The sequence below is a fragment of the Nicotiana tomentosiformis genome, chromosome 3 (genome assembly GCF_000390325.3).
Source record: "Nicotiana tomentosiformis chromosome 3, ASM39032v3, whole genome shotgun sequence".
In the NCBI taxonomy this organism is placed as follows: Eukaryota; Viridiplantae; Streptophyta; class Magnoliopsida; order Solanales; family Solanaceae; genus Nicotiana; species Nicotiana tomentosiformis.
The window spans coordinates 24,053,199-24,068,205 of record NC_090814.1 but is presented as its reverse complement, the minus strand read 5'-3'; the positions used below and the strand labels follow the sequence as shown (position 1 = coordinate 24,068,205).

The following is a 15,007-nucleotide window of genomic DNA, read 5'->3' as shown; positions in this document are numbered from 1 at the left end:
AACTGTAAAGTTGCATATTTTGTTGAAACTATATGATACTTATATGTTTTAGAAAGAGTTTCTGTAAATTGGGCTGAATGCCATATTTGGGTCATGCGCGAGTGCTGTTTGGACCCTTAGGGGTTGTTTCTTACTATCCTCTCATTGTTTTCAATTGAAAATCTATACTCAGTCATGTTTGTACTTGTTTACCGCATAACTCAGTTTTATGTCTCTATTTTGATGCATATAAATATTTTGGGCCGAGTGCCTTGTTTTACTGAAATGCTCGAGTGGCTTGAGAGGTTTATGACCGAGTGAGGCCGAGGACCTGATTTGTGAGGATGAGTGTGGATCGGGGCTGCCCGCCTGCAGCATACTTTATTATTATAGCATTTGAGTTGTCCGTACATATTATAGCGCTTGGGCTGAAGGAGCCCCTCCAGAGTCCGTACACACCCCAGTGAGCGCAGGTACCTAATGAGTGCGAGTGTTGAGTGCCGAGTGCTGAGTGACTAGGAGGCATGAGTGATTGTGAGGTATGCCCGAGTGGCAAGAGTGATTGTAAGGCATGCTCGAGTGGTACGAGTGACTATGAGGTTTTCCCGAGGGGCTGTTTATGAGTGATGTTTTTCCCGAGGGGCTGTTTATGATTTCACCATTTTTTCTCATCTTTGCATTTTTCCTCTGCCTACAAACTGTTGAAAAATATCTTTAAATGATTTTTACTGTAACTGGATTAAACGAGATGTTTTGATTCAAACCCTGATTTAAAAAATAAAACATGTGATATTTTACTGAGATTTCCCGATATGAATGTTATATGATTTATTGCTCGTCACTACTGCTCAGTCTTTATTTTTTGTTGTTACTTACTGAGTTGGCATACTCACGTTACTCCCTGCACCTTGTGTGCAGATTTAGGTGTAGCTGGACACGGTAGCGGTTATTGATTGTTTTGGTTGCAGATTTTCTTGGAGATAGCAAGGTAGCTGTTTGGCGATCGCAGCCCCTGCTTTTCTCCCTCTTATCTTCCTCTAGTTGTATTTAGTTATTTTCCATGCTGAGTTAGCCTTGATATTGTAGACAGTTTGTAGTAGATGTTCATGACTAGTGACACCCCCAATGTCGGGTTTTTCCTTCCGCACTTGTATTTTGATTTGAACTGCTTTACGAAGGTTTTTATGTTAAATAACATTGAAATTATCTTTGAAATGAAATCATCGGTTTGTTTTGGAAATGAGTCGGCTTGCCTAGTTCCACGATAGGCGTCATCACGACAGGGGTTAGTTTGGGTAATGACAGATTGGTATCAAAGACTAGGTTACATAGGTCTCACGAGTCATGAGAGGGTGTAGTAGAGTCTTGCGGATCGGTACAGAGAAGTCTGTACTTATCTTCGAGAGGCTGCAGAACCTTTAGGAAACTTCACATTCTTGAATTTTTTTCTTGTGAATCTGTTGATTCTAGTAATTAAACATGTGTTGTTTCATTCTCTCATAGATGGTTAGGACTCGTGGTACCGGTCAGGAGGGCCAGCCACCAGTACCGCCAACCAGGGCCGCAAGAGGCCGAGGCCGCGGTAGAGGCCGTGGTAGGGGCAGAAGTGTAGCCCGCACAACAGCTGGGGCAATACCTGTAAATCCACCGATTGTCCCAGATCATGACCAGGTTCTAGTTGTTGATGCACCAGCTCAGGCACCAATTGTATCTATTATGATTCCAGGCCTTCAGGAAGCCCTAGCTCAGATTTTGACAGCATGCACCGGCCTTGCTCAGGCGGTCTCTATTTCGACGGTCGCAGCCACTTCTCAGGACAGGGGAGGCACTCAGACTCCCGTCGCTCGCACACCCGAGCAGGTTATTCAGGGACTTCAGACACCGTAGGCACCACCAGCCTAGCCGATTACAGTTGCTCAGGATTATGTGGTTCCTACTATGCTTGAGGATGATCAACGTAGGTTGGAGAGGTTTGGGAGACTCCAGCCACCACCTTTCCGTGGCACAGAGAGAGAGAGGATGCTCAGGACTTTTTGGATAGGTGTCAGAGGATACTCCGTACTGTTGGTATTCTGGAGACTTATAAGGTCTCATTCACTACCTTTCAATTTTTTGGGGCTGCACTCAGATGGTGGGAGACTTACGAGAGGCGTAGGCTTGTTGGCGCAGCACCCCTTACTTGGCAGTAGTTCTCCGTGGTCTTTTTGGAGAAGTTCGTGCCTCGATCCCGCAGAGAGGAGCTGCGTAGACAGTTTGAGCTACTCCACCAGGGTGATATGTCTGTGACGCAGTATGAGATACGGTTCTCCGAGTTGGCCCGTCATGCTATCTGGTTGGTTCCGATGGACAGAGAGAGGATAATGAGGTTTATTGATGGCCTCACTTATCAGCTACAGTTGCTCATGACCAGGGAGAGGGTTTCAGGTGCTACCTTTGATGAGGTTGTCAACATTGCTCGGCAGATTAAGATGGTTCACGTTCAGGAGAGGGTTGAGAGACAGGCCAAGAGGCCTTGTGGTCAGGGTGGATTCAGCGGTGCTCCTTTTGGGGGTCAGTTGCAGCACGGTAGAGGTCGTCATTTCATACAGGCTCAGTCAGCTCGGCCATTTTACCATGGTGCATCATCTGGCCATGGTTTTCACAGTTCTCATAAGGGCCACTCATCACTTAGTGCCCTTCCAGTTCAGAGTTCGTCCCGTGCTCCACCTGTTCAGGGCTCTTCCATGCTAGGTTCTTCTACCAGTTATCCTGGTGCTAGGGTTTCCCTTCTGTTTCCGCCGCCTGCACCAGGGAGTTGTTTTGAGTGTGGGGAGCTTGGGAATATGTAGAGGCAGTGTCCTCGTCGTTATGGAGGTCTATCTCAGCAGAGGAGTCAGCCTCCAACTACAGCACCAGTTACCTCAACACCCGCCCAGTCAGCTCGAGGTGGAGGTCAGTTAGCTAAGGGTCGTCCTAGAGGGGGAGGCAGATCAGGGGGTGGTTAGGCCCGTTTCTATGCTCTTCCTGCCATACCAGATGCTATTGCTTCAGATGTTGTGATTACAGGCATTTTCTTAGTTTGTCACAAAGATGCCTCAGTATTATTTGACCCTGGTTCCACGTATTCATATGTTTCCTCCTATTTCGCCCATTTTCTAGAGATGCCCCGTGAGTCTCTAATTTCTTCTGTTCATGTATCTACTCCTATGGGCGATACTATTATTGTGGACCACATATATAGGTCATGTGTGGTGACTATTGGGGGTCTGGAAACCCAAGTGGACCTTTTACTGCTCAATATGGTCGACTTTGACGTGATATTGAGTATGGATTGGTTATCTCTATGTCACGCTAAGACGGTGATGCTGACTATGCTGGGAATTCCGAGAGATGAGTGGAGCGGTTATGTAGATTATGTACCAAGTATGGTGATTTCATATTTGAAGGCTCAACGCATGGTTGAGAAGGGTTGCCTATCTTATTTGGCTTTTGTGAGGGATGTTAGTGCAGAGACTCCTATCATTGATTCTGTTCCGGTGGTACGTGATTTTTCGGATGTGTTTCCTGCAGACTTGCCGGGCATGCCGCCTAACAGGGATATTTACTTTGGTATTGATTTGGTACCGAGCACTCAGCCCATTTCTATTCCAACGTATTGTATGGCACCGGCGTAGTTGAAGGAATTGAAAGAACAGCTTCAGGGACTCCTTGATAAGGGGTTTATTCGGTCTAGTATGTCACCTTGGGGTGCACCGGTTCTATTTGTGAAAAAGAAGGATGGTTCCATGAGAATGTGTATTGATTACAGTCAGTTGAACAAGTTCATAGTCAAGAACAAGTATCCTTTGCCTCGTATTAATGATTTATTCGACCAGCTTCAGGGAGCGAGGGTTTTCTCCAAGATCGGTTTGAGGTCCGGTTATCACCAGCTGAAGATTCGGGATTCCGATATTCTTAAGACAACTTTCAGGACCCGATATGGCCAGTATGAGTTCTTGGTGATGTCTTTTGGGCTGACAAATGCCCCATCGGCGTTCATGCATTTGATGAAAAGTGTATTCCAGCCCTATTTGGATTCATTAGTCATTGTATTCATTGACGACATCCTGGTGAACTTTCGTAGCCAGGAGGAGCACGTTCAACATCTGAAGGTTGTATTACAAAGATTGAGGGAGGAGAAGCTTTATGCAAAGTTCTCCAAATGTGAGTTTTGGCTCAATTCAGTAGCATTCTTGGGGCACGTGGTGTCCAGTGAGAGTATTCAGGTGGATGCGAAGAAGATAGAGGCGGTGCAGAGTAGGCCCAAACCATCCTCAGCCACGGAGATTAGGAGCTCTCTTGGTTTGGAGGGTTATTACCACCGCTTTGTGGAGGGATTTTCATCTATTACATCGCCCTTGACCAAATTGACCCAAAAGGGTGCTCCATTCAGTTGGTCGGATGAGTGTGAGGAGAGCTTTCAGAAGCTCAAGACTGCTTTGACCACAACTCCAGTGTTAGTTCTGCCATCAGCTTCAGGTTCTTACACCGAGTATTGTGATGCCTCGAGGATAGGCATTGGTTGTGTTTTGATGCAGGAGGGTAGGGTGATTGCCTATGCCTCGCGCCAGTTGAAGAGCCATGAGAAGAACTATCTTGTCCTTGATCTTGAGTTAGCAGCCATTGTTCACACCTTGAAGATTTGACGTCATTATTTGTATGGGGTTCATTGTGAGATCTATACTGATCACCGGAGTCTGCAGTATCTGTTAGAGCAGAAGGATCTTAATTTGCGTCAGCGGAGATGGTTGGAGCTTCTTAAGGACTATGATATCACTATTTTATACCATACAGGGAAGGCCAATGTGGTGGCCGATGCTTTGAGTCTCCAGGCAGAGAGTTTAGGGAGTTTAGCATATCTTCCAGCAGTAGAGAGACCTTTGGCATTAGATGTTCAGGCCTTAGCGGGCCAGCTTGTCAGATTGGATATTTCGGAGCCTAGTCGGGTGCTGGCTTGTGTGGTCTCCAGGTCTTCTCTTTATGATCGTATCAGGGAGCATCAGTATGATGACTCTCACTTGCTCGTTCTTCAGGACAGGGTTCGGAGAGGTGATGCTAGGGATGTGACTATTGGTGATGACGGCGTGCTGAGAATGCAGGGCCTGATATGTGTGCCTAATGTAGATGGGCTTCGATTGTTGATTCTTGAGGAGGCCCACAGCTCACGGTATTCCATCCATTCGGGTGCCGCGAATATGTACCAGGATTTGAGGCAGCACTATTGGTGAAGGCGGATGAAGAAGGATATAGTTGGGTTTGTGGCTCAGTGCCTCAACTGTCAGCAGGTTAAGTATAAGCATCAGAGACCGGGTGGCTTGCTTCAGATATTAGAGATCCCAGAGTGGAAGTGGGAGCGGATCACCATGGACTTTGTAGTTGGGCTCCCACGGACTTTGAGGAAGTTCGATGCTATTTGGGTTATTATGGATCGGCTGACCAAGTCCGCGGACTTCATTCCAGTTGGTACTACTTAATCTTCAGAGCGGTTGGCTGAGATTTACATCCGAAAGATCGTTCGCCTGCATGGTGTCCCAGTTTCCATCATTTCAGATAGGGGTACTCAGTTCACATCGCAGTTTTGGAGGGCCGTGCAGCGAGAGTTGGGTACTCAATTTGAGTTGAGCACAACTTTTCACCCTCAGATGGACGAGCAGTCCGAGCTCACTATTCAGATATTGGAGGACATATTGCGTGCTTGTGTCATTGACTTTGGGGGTTCATGGGACCAGTTTCTACCACTCGCGGAGTTTTCATATAATAACAGTTATCAGTCGAGTATTTAGATGGCTTCGTACGAGGCTTTATATGGGAGAAGATATAGAACTTTGGTTTGATGGTTTGAGCCGGGTGAGGCTAGTCTCTTAGGTATAGACTTGGTCCAGGACGCATTAGATAAGGTGAAATTGATTCAGGAGCGGCTTCGCACGGCGCAGTCTAGGCAGAAGAGCTATGCGGATAGGAAGGTCCGTGATGTGTCTTTTATGGTTGGGGAGAAGGTTTGCTGAAGGTATCACCCATGAAGGGTGTTATGAGGTTTGGGAAGAGGGGCAAGTTGATCCCCCGGTTCATTGGGCCTTTTGAGGTGCTTCAGAGGATAGGAGATGTGGCTTATAAGCTTGCCTTGCCACCCAGCTTGTCGAGTGTGCATCCAGTGTTTCATGTTTCCATGCTCCGGAAGTATATTGGAGATTCGTCCTATGTTTTGGATTTCAGTACGGTTCAGTTGGAGGGTGATATGACTTATGATATGGAGCCGGTGGCTATTTTGGATCGACAGGTTCAAAGGTTAAGGTCAAAGGATATAGCTTCAGTGAAGGTGCAATGGAGAGGTCAGCCTGTGGAGGAGGCCACCTAGGAGACTGAGCGGGAGATGCGGAGCAAATATCCATGCCTATTCGAGACTCCAGGTATGTTTCTAGACCCGTTCGAGGACAAACAGATGTTTAAGAGGGGGAGGATGTAATGACCTGACCAGTCGTTACGAGAGTTTTAGCCCCATTTACCCCATTTCTACTTCTTTTATGTTATTCAGCTATATTATGTTATATCGGGTTAGTTGGTTTGGGTCCGGAAGGAACTCGGAGTGAAATGAGACACTTAGTCTCATAATTGAAAAATTGAGTTAGAAAAGTGGACCGGATATGGACATATATGTAAACGATCTCAGATTCGAATTCTGATAATTCCAGCAGCTCCGTATGGTAATTTTTGGCTTAGGAGCGTGTCCGGAATATTATTTGGAGGTCCGTAGAAGAATTAGGCTTGAAATGCAGAAAGTTTAATTTTTGAGAAGTTTGACTGGGGGTTGATTTTTTGATATCGGGGTCGGAATCCGATTTTGAAAATTGGAATACGTCTGTTATGTCATTTATGACGTGTGTGCAAAATTTGAGGTCAATCGGACATGATTTGATAGGTTCCGGAGTAGTTTGTAGAAATTAGAAATTTCAAAGTTCATTAGGCTTGAATTGGGTGTATGGGTTTAGCGTTGCTTGAGGTGATTTGAGGGTTCGACTAAGTCCGTATGATATTTTAGGACTTGTTGGTATATTTGGTTGAGGATCCGAGGGGCTCGGGTGAGTTTCGGATGGTTAACGGGTTGGATTATGGACTTGGAACTCTGCTGGAATTTGTCTGATGCACCATCTGGTTTCCTTCATCGCGTTCGTGAGTGGAGCCTTGTGTTCGCGAAGAGGAACTGAGAGGCTGGAAATATTTGCTCTTCGCATTCGCGAAGAGAAGAATGCATTCGCGAAGGGTGGACTGGGTATGCATCGCGAATGCGAGAGGTGTTACGCGTTCGCAAAGAAGAGAGGAAGCAGCCGAGGACCCCAGGAAATTGGTCAACACTTTCACGTAGGGGGTGTCGCGTTCGCGTAGTGAGGGGGAAATGAAGCATCGTGTTCGCGATGGGTTGGACGTGTTCGCGTAGAAGGCATTGAGGTAGAGGCATTTTGTGCTTCGCGAACGCGAGGGTGATGTTGCGTTCGCGAAGGAAGAATTTGGACGGGAGCTATTTTGTGCTTCGTGAACGCGAGGCACTATCCACGTTCGCGAAGAAGAAAAGTCTGGGCAGTGAGATTAAGTTCTGAAAATGGGACTTTGTCCCATTTTCAGTTTTTGACGATTTGGAGCTCGGATTTGAGGCGATTTTGGGTGATTTGCAGAGGAAACAACGGGGTAAGTGTTCTTAAGTCAATATTGGTTAAATTCCCTGAATCCATGGTTGTTTTTATCATTTAATTGGTGAATTGAGTTGGAAAAATTTGAAAACCCTCTTAGTTTAAATTGAAGATTTGAGGGTTGAGTTGGGCTGGATTTTGATAAAATTGGTATGGTTAGACTCGTGGTTGAATGGGCTTCCGGATTTTATAACTTTTATCGAGTTCCGAGGCATGGGCCCCACAGGCGCTTTTTGAGCTAATTTTTGGATTTTTATGGAAAATCATTATTTTCTTATGGGATCAATTCTACTGAATTTTATTGACTGAAACGAATTATTTATGACCAGATTCGAGGCGCTTGGAGACCAATTCACGAGGAAAAGACATTGCAAAATAAGAATTTCATGGCTTGAGGTAAGTAACGATTGTAAATCTAGTCCTGAGGGTATGAAACACCGGATTTCGTATCATTTTACTACTTTGAGGTGACGCACATGCTAGGTGACGGGCGTGTGGGTGTGCACCGTTAGGGATTGCTGACTTGGTCCGTCCCGTAGCAACTGTAAAGTTGCATATTTTGTTGAAACTATATGATACTTATATATTTTAGAAAGAGTTTCTGTAAATTGGACTGAATGCCATGTTTGGGCCTTGCGCCAGTGCTGTTTGGACCCTTAGGGGCTGTTTCTTACTATCCTCTCATTGTTTTCGATTGAAAATATATACTCAGTCATGTTTATACTTGTTTACCGCATAACTCAGTTTTATGACTCTATTTTGATGCATATAAATATTTTGGGCCGAGTGCCCTATTTTACTGGAATGCCCGAGTGGCTTGAGAGGTTTATGACTGAGTGAGGCCGAGGACCTGATTTGTGAGGACGAGTGTGGATCGGGGCTGCCCGTCTGCAGCATACTTTATTATTATAGCACGTGAATTGTCCGTGCGGATTATAGCGCTTGGGCTAGAGGAGCCCCTCCGGAGTCTGTACACCCCCCAGTGAGCGCAGGTACCTACTGAGTGCGAGTGCCGAGTGCTGAGTGACTGGGAGGCATGAGTGATTGTGAGGTATGCCCGAGTGGAAAGAGTGATTGTGAGGCATGCCCGAGTGACCCGAATGACTGTGAGGTTTGCCCGAGGGTCTATTTGTGAGTGATGTTTTGCCCGAGGGGCTGTTTATGATTTTACCATTTTTGTTCATCTTTGCATTTTTTCTCTATCTGCAAACTGTTGAAAAATATCTTTAAATGGTTTCTACTAGAACTGGGTTAAACGAGATATTTTGATTCAAACCCTTATTTTAAAAAAAAAGCATGTGATATTTTACTGAGATTTCCCGATATAAATGTTATATGCTTTATTGCTCGTCATTACTGCTCAGTCTTTATTTATTGTTGTTACTTACTGAGTTGACGTACTCATGTTACTCCCTACACCTTGTGTGCAGATTCAGGTGTAGCTGGACACGGTAGCGGTTATTGATTGTTCTGGTTGTAGATTTTCTTGGAGATAGCAAGATAGCTGCTTGGCGATCGCAGCCCCTGCTCTTCTCTCTCTTATCTTCCTCTAGTTGTATTTAGTTATTTTTCAGGCTGAGTTAGCCTTGATATTGTAGACAGTTTGTAGTAGATGCTCATGACTAGTGACACCTCGATCTCGGGCTTTTCCTTCCGTACTTTTATTTTGATTTGCACTCCTTTACGAAGGTTTTTATGTTAAATAACATTGAAATTATTTTTGAAATGAAAACATCAGTTTGTTTTGGAAATGAGTCGGCTTGCCTAGTTCCACGATAGGCGCCATCACGACAGGGGTTGGTTTGGGTTGTGACACATATTGAGCGTAAATATCATTTAATTCCGGACATAACTCAGATAGGTGATTTAAGAGTGTTGAAGATTGCGTCAGAGGACAATTTGGCAGACATGTTTAAAAAGAGCTTGTCAGAGAAGAGTTTTGACAAGCATGTAAAAGGAATGGGTGTTAGAGTTGTAGACGCTTGGTTTTGAGTCTAAGTGGGATATTGTTGGGATATACTATTAACCATGCAGTTTAGACATAGTATTGTGTTTGATTCCTTATGAAATAATTGCTTATTTAATTTATTAAATTCAATAAAGTACTATTTTAAATAGATCATTTGTTACATGTGTGTCCTTTAGTTATGTAGTAGACAATTTAGTGTATGGAGTCTTAGCTCATGCACAGAAGATTAAATTGTTGGAGCTCATAATTAATAAACTATGTTCACAATCGAAGATATTATTGGGCAAAATATCTTGATGATTGTAGTACAAGATTATAGTATAATTTGTCTTGATTATGAGAATGGTTTTACTCCGACTTTTTGTGCTAAGTATACTTAGTGTATATTGAATGGACCAAGTAGAGAAAAGATATTTTTGTACTGAATATATATATAAAATATTTTCTCTAATTCATTAAATGAACTTATACTTCTAATTTGGATATAATTATTATGATCAATGTGATTTGTTTATTATTTTGACTTATCAAAATGTACAACTTTATTCAGAGTTAGTGTATGCCTACTAGATTGGACAATAACGAATAGCATTTGTGAAATAATAATTAGTTGATAGAATTCATGACTCAGTTTTGAGTTTGATGATACCCCTTTATGTAAGCTTATAAGTTTTCATGTGAAAACCCGGCCGATGGATTTTGTATCCGTCACATGAAATAGTTTAAGCGAAATTATAGAGGATTTAATTAGTTGATTAAATTAAATTGTGAGTGATTTAATTTAATTAACTCGTATTTGTGATCTTAACATGGGGAGTTAAAATAAGTGTTAGTGAATTTTTGAAATTTATATTGAGGAGTTCAAATGTAATTTTTTAGTGGAATAAACTGCAATTAATTATAGTAGAAATTAATTCATCCAAATTTTCGAATAATGCTATAATTGGTAGCCTCTTACTATTTATGTGGTCCCTGCTATACCTAGTAAAAACCTAGACTGACTTGGGTAAAAGAAGAGACTTGGGAGAAAAGTCATCCTGTAGAGTTAGAGTAGGATTCTGCTTTCACAAGCAGAATGCTACATGTTTTTGGAGCCCTCTTTGGCTGAAAAGCGAGTATACATAAGGAAGACATTTTTCACCCAATAACTTACTTTTCAGAGTTGTATTGTTCTTGTCCACTCAAAGCAAATTCATCCAAGGTCTTACTAGGACCATAGCAAAAGACTGCAGCCCTCGATTATTGCTCTAAGGACCTGTGCAACGTTTTCAAGAGGTTAGTGGTTCCTAATCTCGTAATTATATTATTATCTAGCTTACATGTATGTGATGCCTGACTTGTATATTTACTTCCGCTGCGCATGTTCTTAACACTTGTATTAGTAAAATTCATTTGCAATATAAGTCTTTCTGGAATCTGGTATTGTTTTGACATTCAAAATCACGATTACACAATTTATAAATTTAAAATGTTATCACACGTTAATGACTTGAAATTCCCAACGTCGCACTGAACACCCATGATAGAAAACAAGCATTTTGACCGCTACAAATATGAGACATGCATATAACAAAATGAGTTTAATGACTTTAATTATCCACTATTTGTAAAGATGGTTGGGAAGTCGAGGCTCCGTCATCACGTCGAGTGCGACTTTGGGGTGTGTAGTTAGCCCATAAATCTCTTCCATGCTAATGTCTTCTGGACTCATACCATCAGGCAATCTCCAGCTGAATCCATGCAACAAGTTAGCTAAAGTTGCCCTAATTATACGAATCCCAAGACTGTATCCCGGGCACTTTCTCCGGCCCGCACCAAACGGCAAGAGCGCAAAATGGTGTCCTGTGACATCTATATTCTTCCCTTCAAACCTCTCCGGAATGAATTGTTCTGGTGACTCCCAATGCTGTGAATTTCTTCCAATACTCCAAGTGTTCACCATTAAAATTGTACCTTTAGGTATGTCATAGCCTGCTACGTGACAATCCTCCAAGGCAATGCGCGGCGGAAGCATGGTGCTTACTGGGTGAAGCCTTAATGTTTCCTTGATGATTGACTCAATGTAAGGGAGTTGAGTGTAATCATTTTCTTGAACCCATCTGTCGTGTGAAATGACAAGGTCTAGCTCTTGTTGTGCTTTCTTCATAATCTTTGGTTGTCTAAGAAGTTCATAAAAAGCCCATTCAACTGTTGTTGCTGAGGTGTCTGTGCCGCCAGCCAATAAGTCCTATCATCAATTTATAAACCAAAACATCAAAGAAAGCCAATATATTTTTTAATTGAGTACTCTAAGCACAAGATTTGACGAGAGATTTAATAAAACCTATATATCGTATGAGAATCACATGTTGATGAAAAAAGAACATTGTTTCCAATTTCCTTAGAATTAAGAGAAGCGTCACAAAAATGGTTCTTATTTTTTTTTTAGTTGAGCTTAAATCAATTTTGATGATTAACAAATAATGGTTGACAAACTAGGTCCCTTGAAGATATTTATTATTCTAATAAATATGGTTGATAACTTTTCAAAACAGATATTTAATCACCGGGTCACTAGATGCACGCATAAGGAGTTGCAAACCGATTCCTAATGCAAGTAAAATTCTTTGGAGGATTTAATTCGTGAGCTAGAAGTATTGCACCAGCTGGAAGATTTCGTGGTCAAGGATTCAATTAATTGATACACTTGCATAAAAGTAAAAGGTATGCGAAGTTGGAGATATTTACACAAACCAAGTCCTATTACGATTGTTTACCTTAACCGATTTCTTCTAGGCTTTGGTGCAAAATTTGGAGAAATATTGGCCCCAATTTCATGCCTATATAAGGTATCATGTTGCGGCTATTGATGATAACGCTATTTTCGCACAAATAGTACAAATCAATCTTGGCAAATAGTAATTATAGCAAGAAGGTACTTTTAAGGATTCAAGCTACACAACTAAAGAATCTGGTCTGATAATGAAGTTGACTAACTAGTTCTTTAGTTGTCGAGTCTTGATTCATTGTTCTTTAATTGTAATCTATTTTGCTTTTGAGAAGTTTTACCGTAGGTGAATAATTTTTGAGATTTTGAGGTTCTTCCTATGCTAGAGTTCACAGTAGTTAATTATGGGTCAAGGTATTAGAGTTTATTATCCCTTTGATTACTGAGTTGTAACCTTATTATTACTCTTACTTTTTAGTGAAGCTTGAGGAAAATTCTACACGGTCATGATTTTTACTTCCTAGAGCAAGGAGGTTTTCCATGTAAAGTTACATGCGTTCATTATATTTTGCACTATACTTTCTGTTTGATTTTAAAATATACAAATTCAAAAACACGGTTCTTCAGTAGGCAAAAATCGTGCAAGACACAATTCACCTCCCCCGTCTTATATCTAGGTGCTATTTAAATTAACAGTTAATATCAGATCAAATTCTTTCAACGTAAGGATAACACCTTAAAAGAACCCAAGATGGATGCTCCCCCAGGCGTTTAATAAGGGCCAAGATAACCAATAATTAAGGGAAGTATAATAGATGGTGAAAATCAAGGATGTAGAACTTCTTGATGGATGAAGATTTAGATTTATAGGATGTAGTTGTGGATGGACCCATTGCTACCATGAACAAGAATAACAAGGGAGAAGTAACTACTCCTAAGTCTAGGAAGGAATACAATGAAGAGGACAAGAAATCTGTTGAGAAAAATGTCAAAGCTAAAAAGATCTTGATCTGCAGGATTGGTCCAGGTCGAGTACAGCCGAATCTCAGCATATACGAATGCAACGTAGATCTGGGATGCGTTGCATACTCTCGCTTCATACTGATCACTATTGAGTTAAGCTCTCTTGAAAAACTCATCCCTACAAATAAACTAGTAAATAAAATTCTGAGTATTCAGCCTCCGTCTTAGGAAAGCAAGGTGAATGCAATTTCAAAAGCAAGAGATCTGCAGAGGTTCTCCATTGGCGATTTTATTGAAAAATTAAAAACCTATGAGTTGAAGAAATATCATGATCATGAGTTGGCTGAACCTTGAAAAGATAAGATTCTGCTCTCAAGACCACAAAAAAGCTAGAAATTGATGACGGTCATATGGCACAACTGACTCGTAAATTTCAATGTGCTATTTGAAAGAATCATCGTTTTCAGAAAAAGGGTAGCAACTCCAAATCAAACGCACCAAAGATGAACAACTTCGACGTGTGCTACAAGTATGGCAGTCTTGATCACTTTATTAGGAAATGTCCAATGTAGGAGACCGAGTGGGAGAAGAATAATCATGATAAAATAAAAGTGCAAAAGAAGGACCAGGTCCCTGAGCGTAAGATTCAAAAGAGAGCAACAAATAAGATTGTGCAAAAAGCTTTAGCTGCAAAGAAGAATATCTCTAATGGTGAATCTGATGATGAAAAAGAAAAGAAAGATCTATCCTTGATGGCAGGGATGACTCGAACTCATATGATGAAAATATCCTTGCATTAATGGCAAATTCTGACTCCGAAGTGGAAGAAGTACAATCTGAGGTAAATTTTCTGAAGATTAAAGAAAGAAATCATATATACTCAAAGAAAAAACTTACTTCCTTATCTCAGCGTATAATTGATGCATATCATACTACATGTGATGCAAAAGAAACAATTGATGAATGCATGTGCCTCTCTTAAACTTGATTACAAAGGATTAGATATAAATAAGGAAAACCTAAAAAAGAGTGTTAAAGAATTAACGAACCATGTTCTTGCATTAGATCATGAGAAGTTAATTTTGAAAGGGGGGAAAATATTCTTGAGGCACCTACTAAGGGAAAAGGCATAGTTTGTAATATTCATAAGAATCTTGAGAATAAACTGAATAAGGGAAAGAATGATTTTCAGCTGAATGTAAGAGAAGTAGGTTATTCCAAGAGAATCTAAATAACTCTAAGTATGATTTAGACAGAACACTTCGGTGGACCATATCCGGAGATGTTAACATCATTGCATGAAGACCACAATGATAATCGTTAAGGAATATGGTATATAAAAACTAAGACTCTCTATAATCCCAGAAGTAAGTATGTGTCTGTTCTTGATAATAAGCTTTGCACACACTGTGGTAGTAATTCTCATTTTAAAAAATCATATAAGGCTAAGTTTCAAGCAATTTATAAGAATGTTAAGTTTGTTGAGATAAGGAAAATCGTTAAATCTGGTTCTTCATTAAAAAATGCTAGATTGCGAGGTTGGGCTAAGAGGAATGAGATTCATCCTTTTATTCAAAGAAAGAGATCCAAGCCTATATGGGTCCCTAAATCTAACCTCTAAATTATTTTATAGGTTAAGCTAGGTGAGAGAAAGCAACAAAGTGTGGTACTTAGATAATGCTTGTTGGA

The 15,007-nt window shown here is 41.4% G+C and overlaps 1 protein-coding gene across 1 annotated transcript in view; it reads right to left on the bottom strand.

Moving 5' to 3' along the window:
• Positions 1 to 11,054: 11,054 nt before the first annotated feature.
• The window catches only part of LOC104096972 (trimethyltridecatetraene synthase-like), a 32,286-nt gene continuing 28,333 nt past the window's right edge, over positions 11,055 to 15,007 (bottom strand). The window contains exon 2 of the mRNA XM_070196785.1: positions 11,055 to 11,875. Within this exon, the coding sequence (XP_070052886.1) occupies positions 11,249 to 11,875 (627 nt within the window). The 3' untranslated portion in view covers positions 11,055 to 11,248. The remainder of the gene's footprint in view (positions 11,876 to 15,007) is intronic.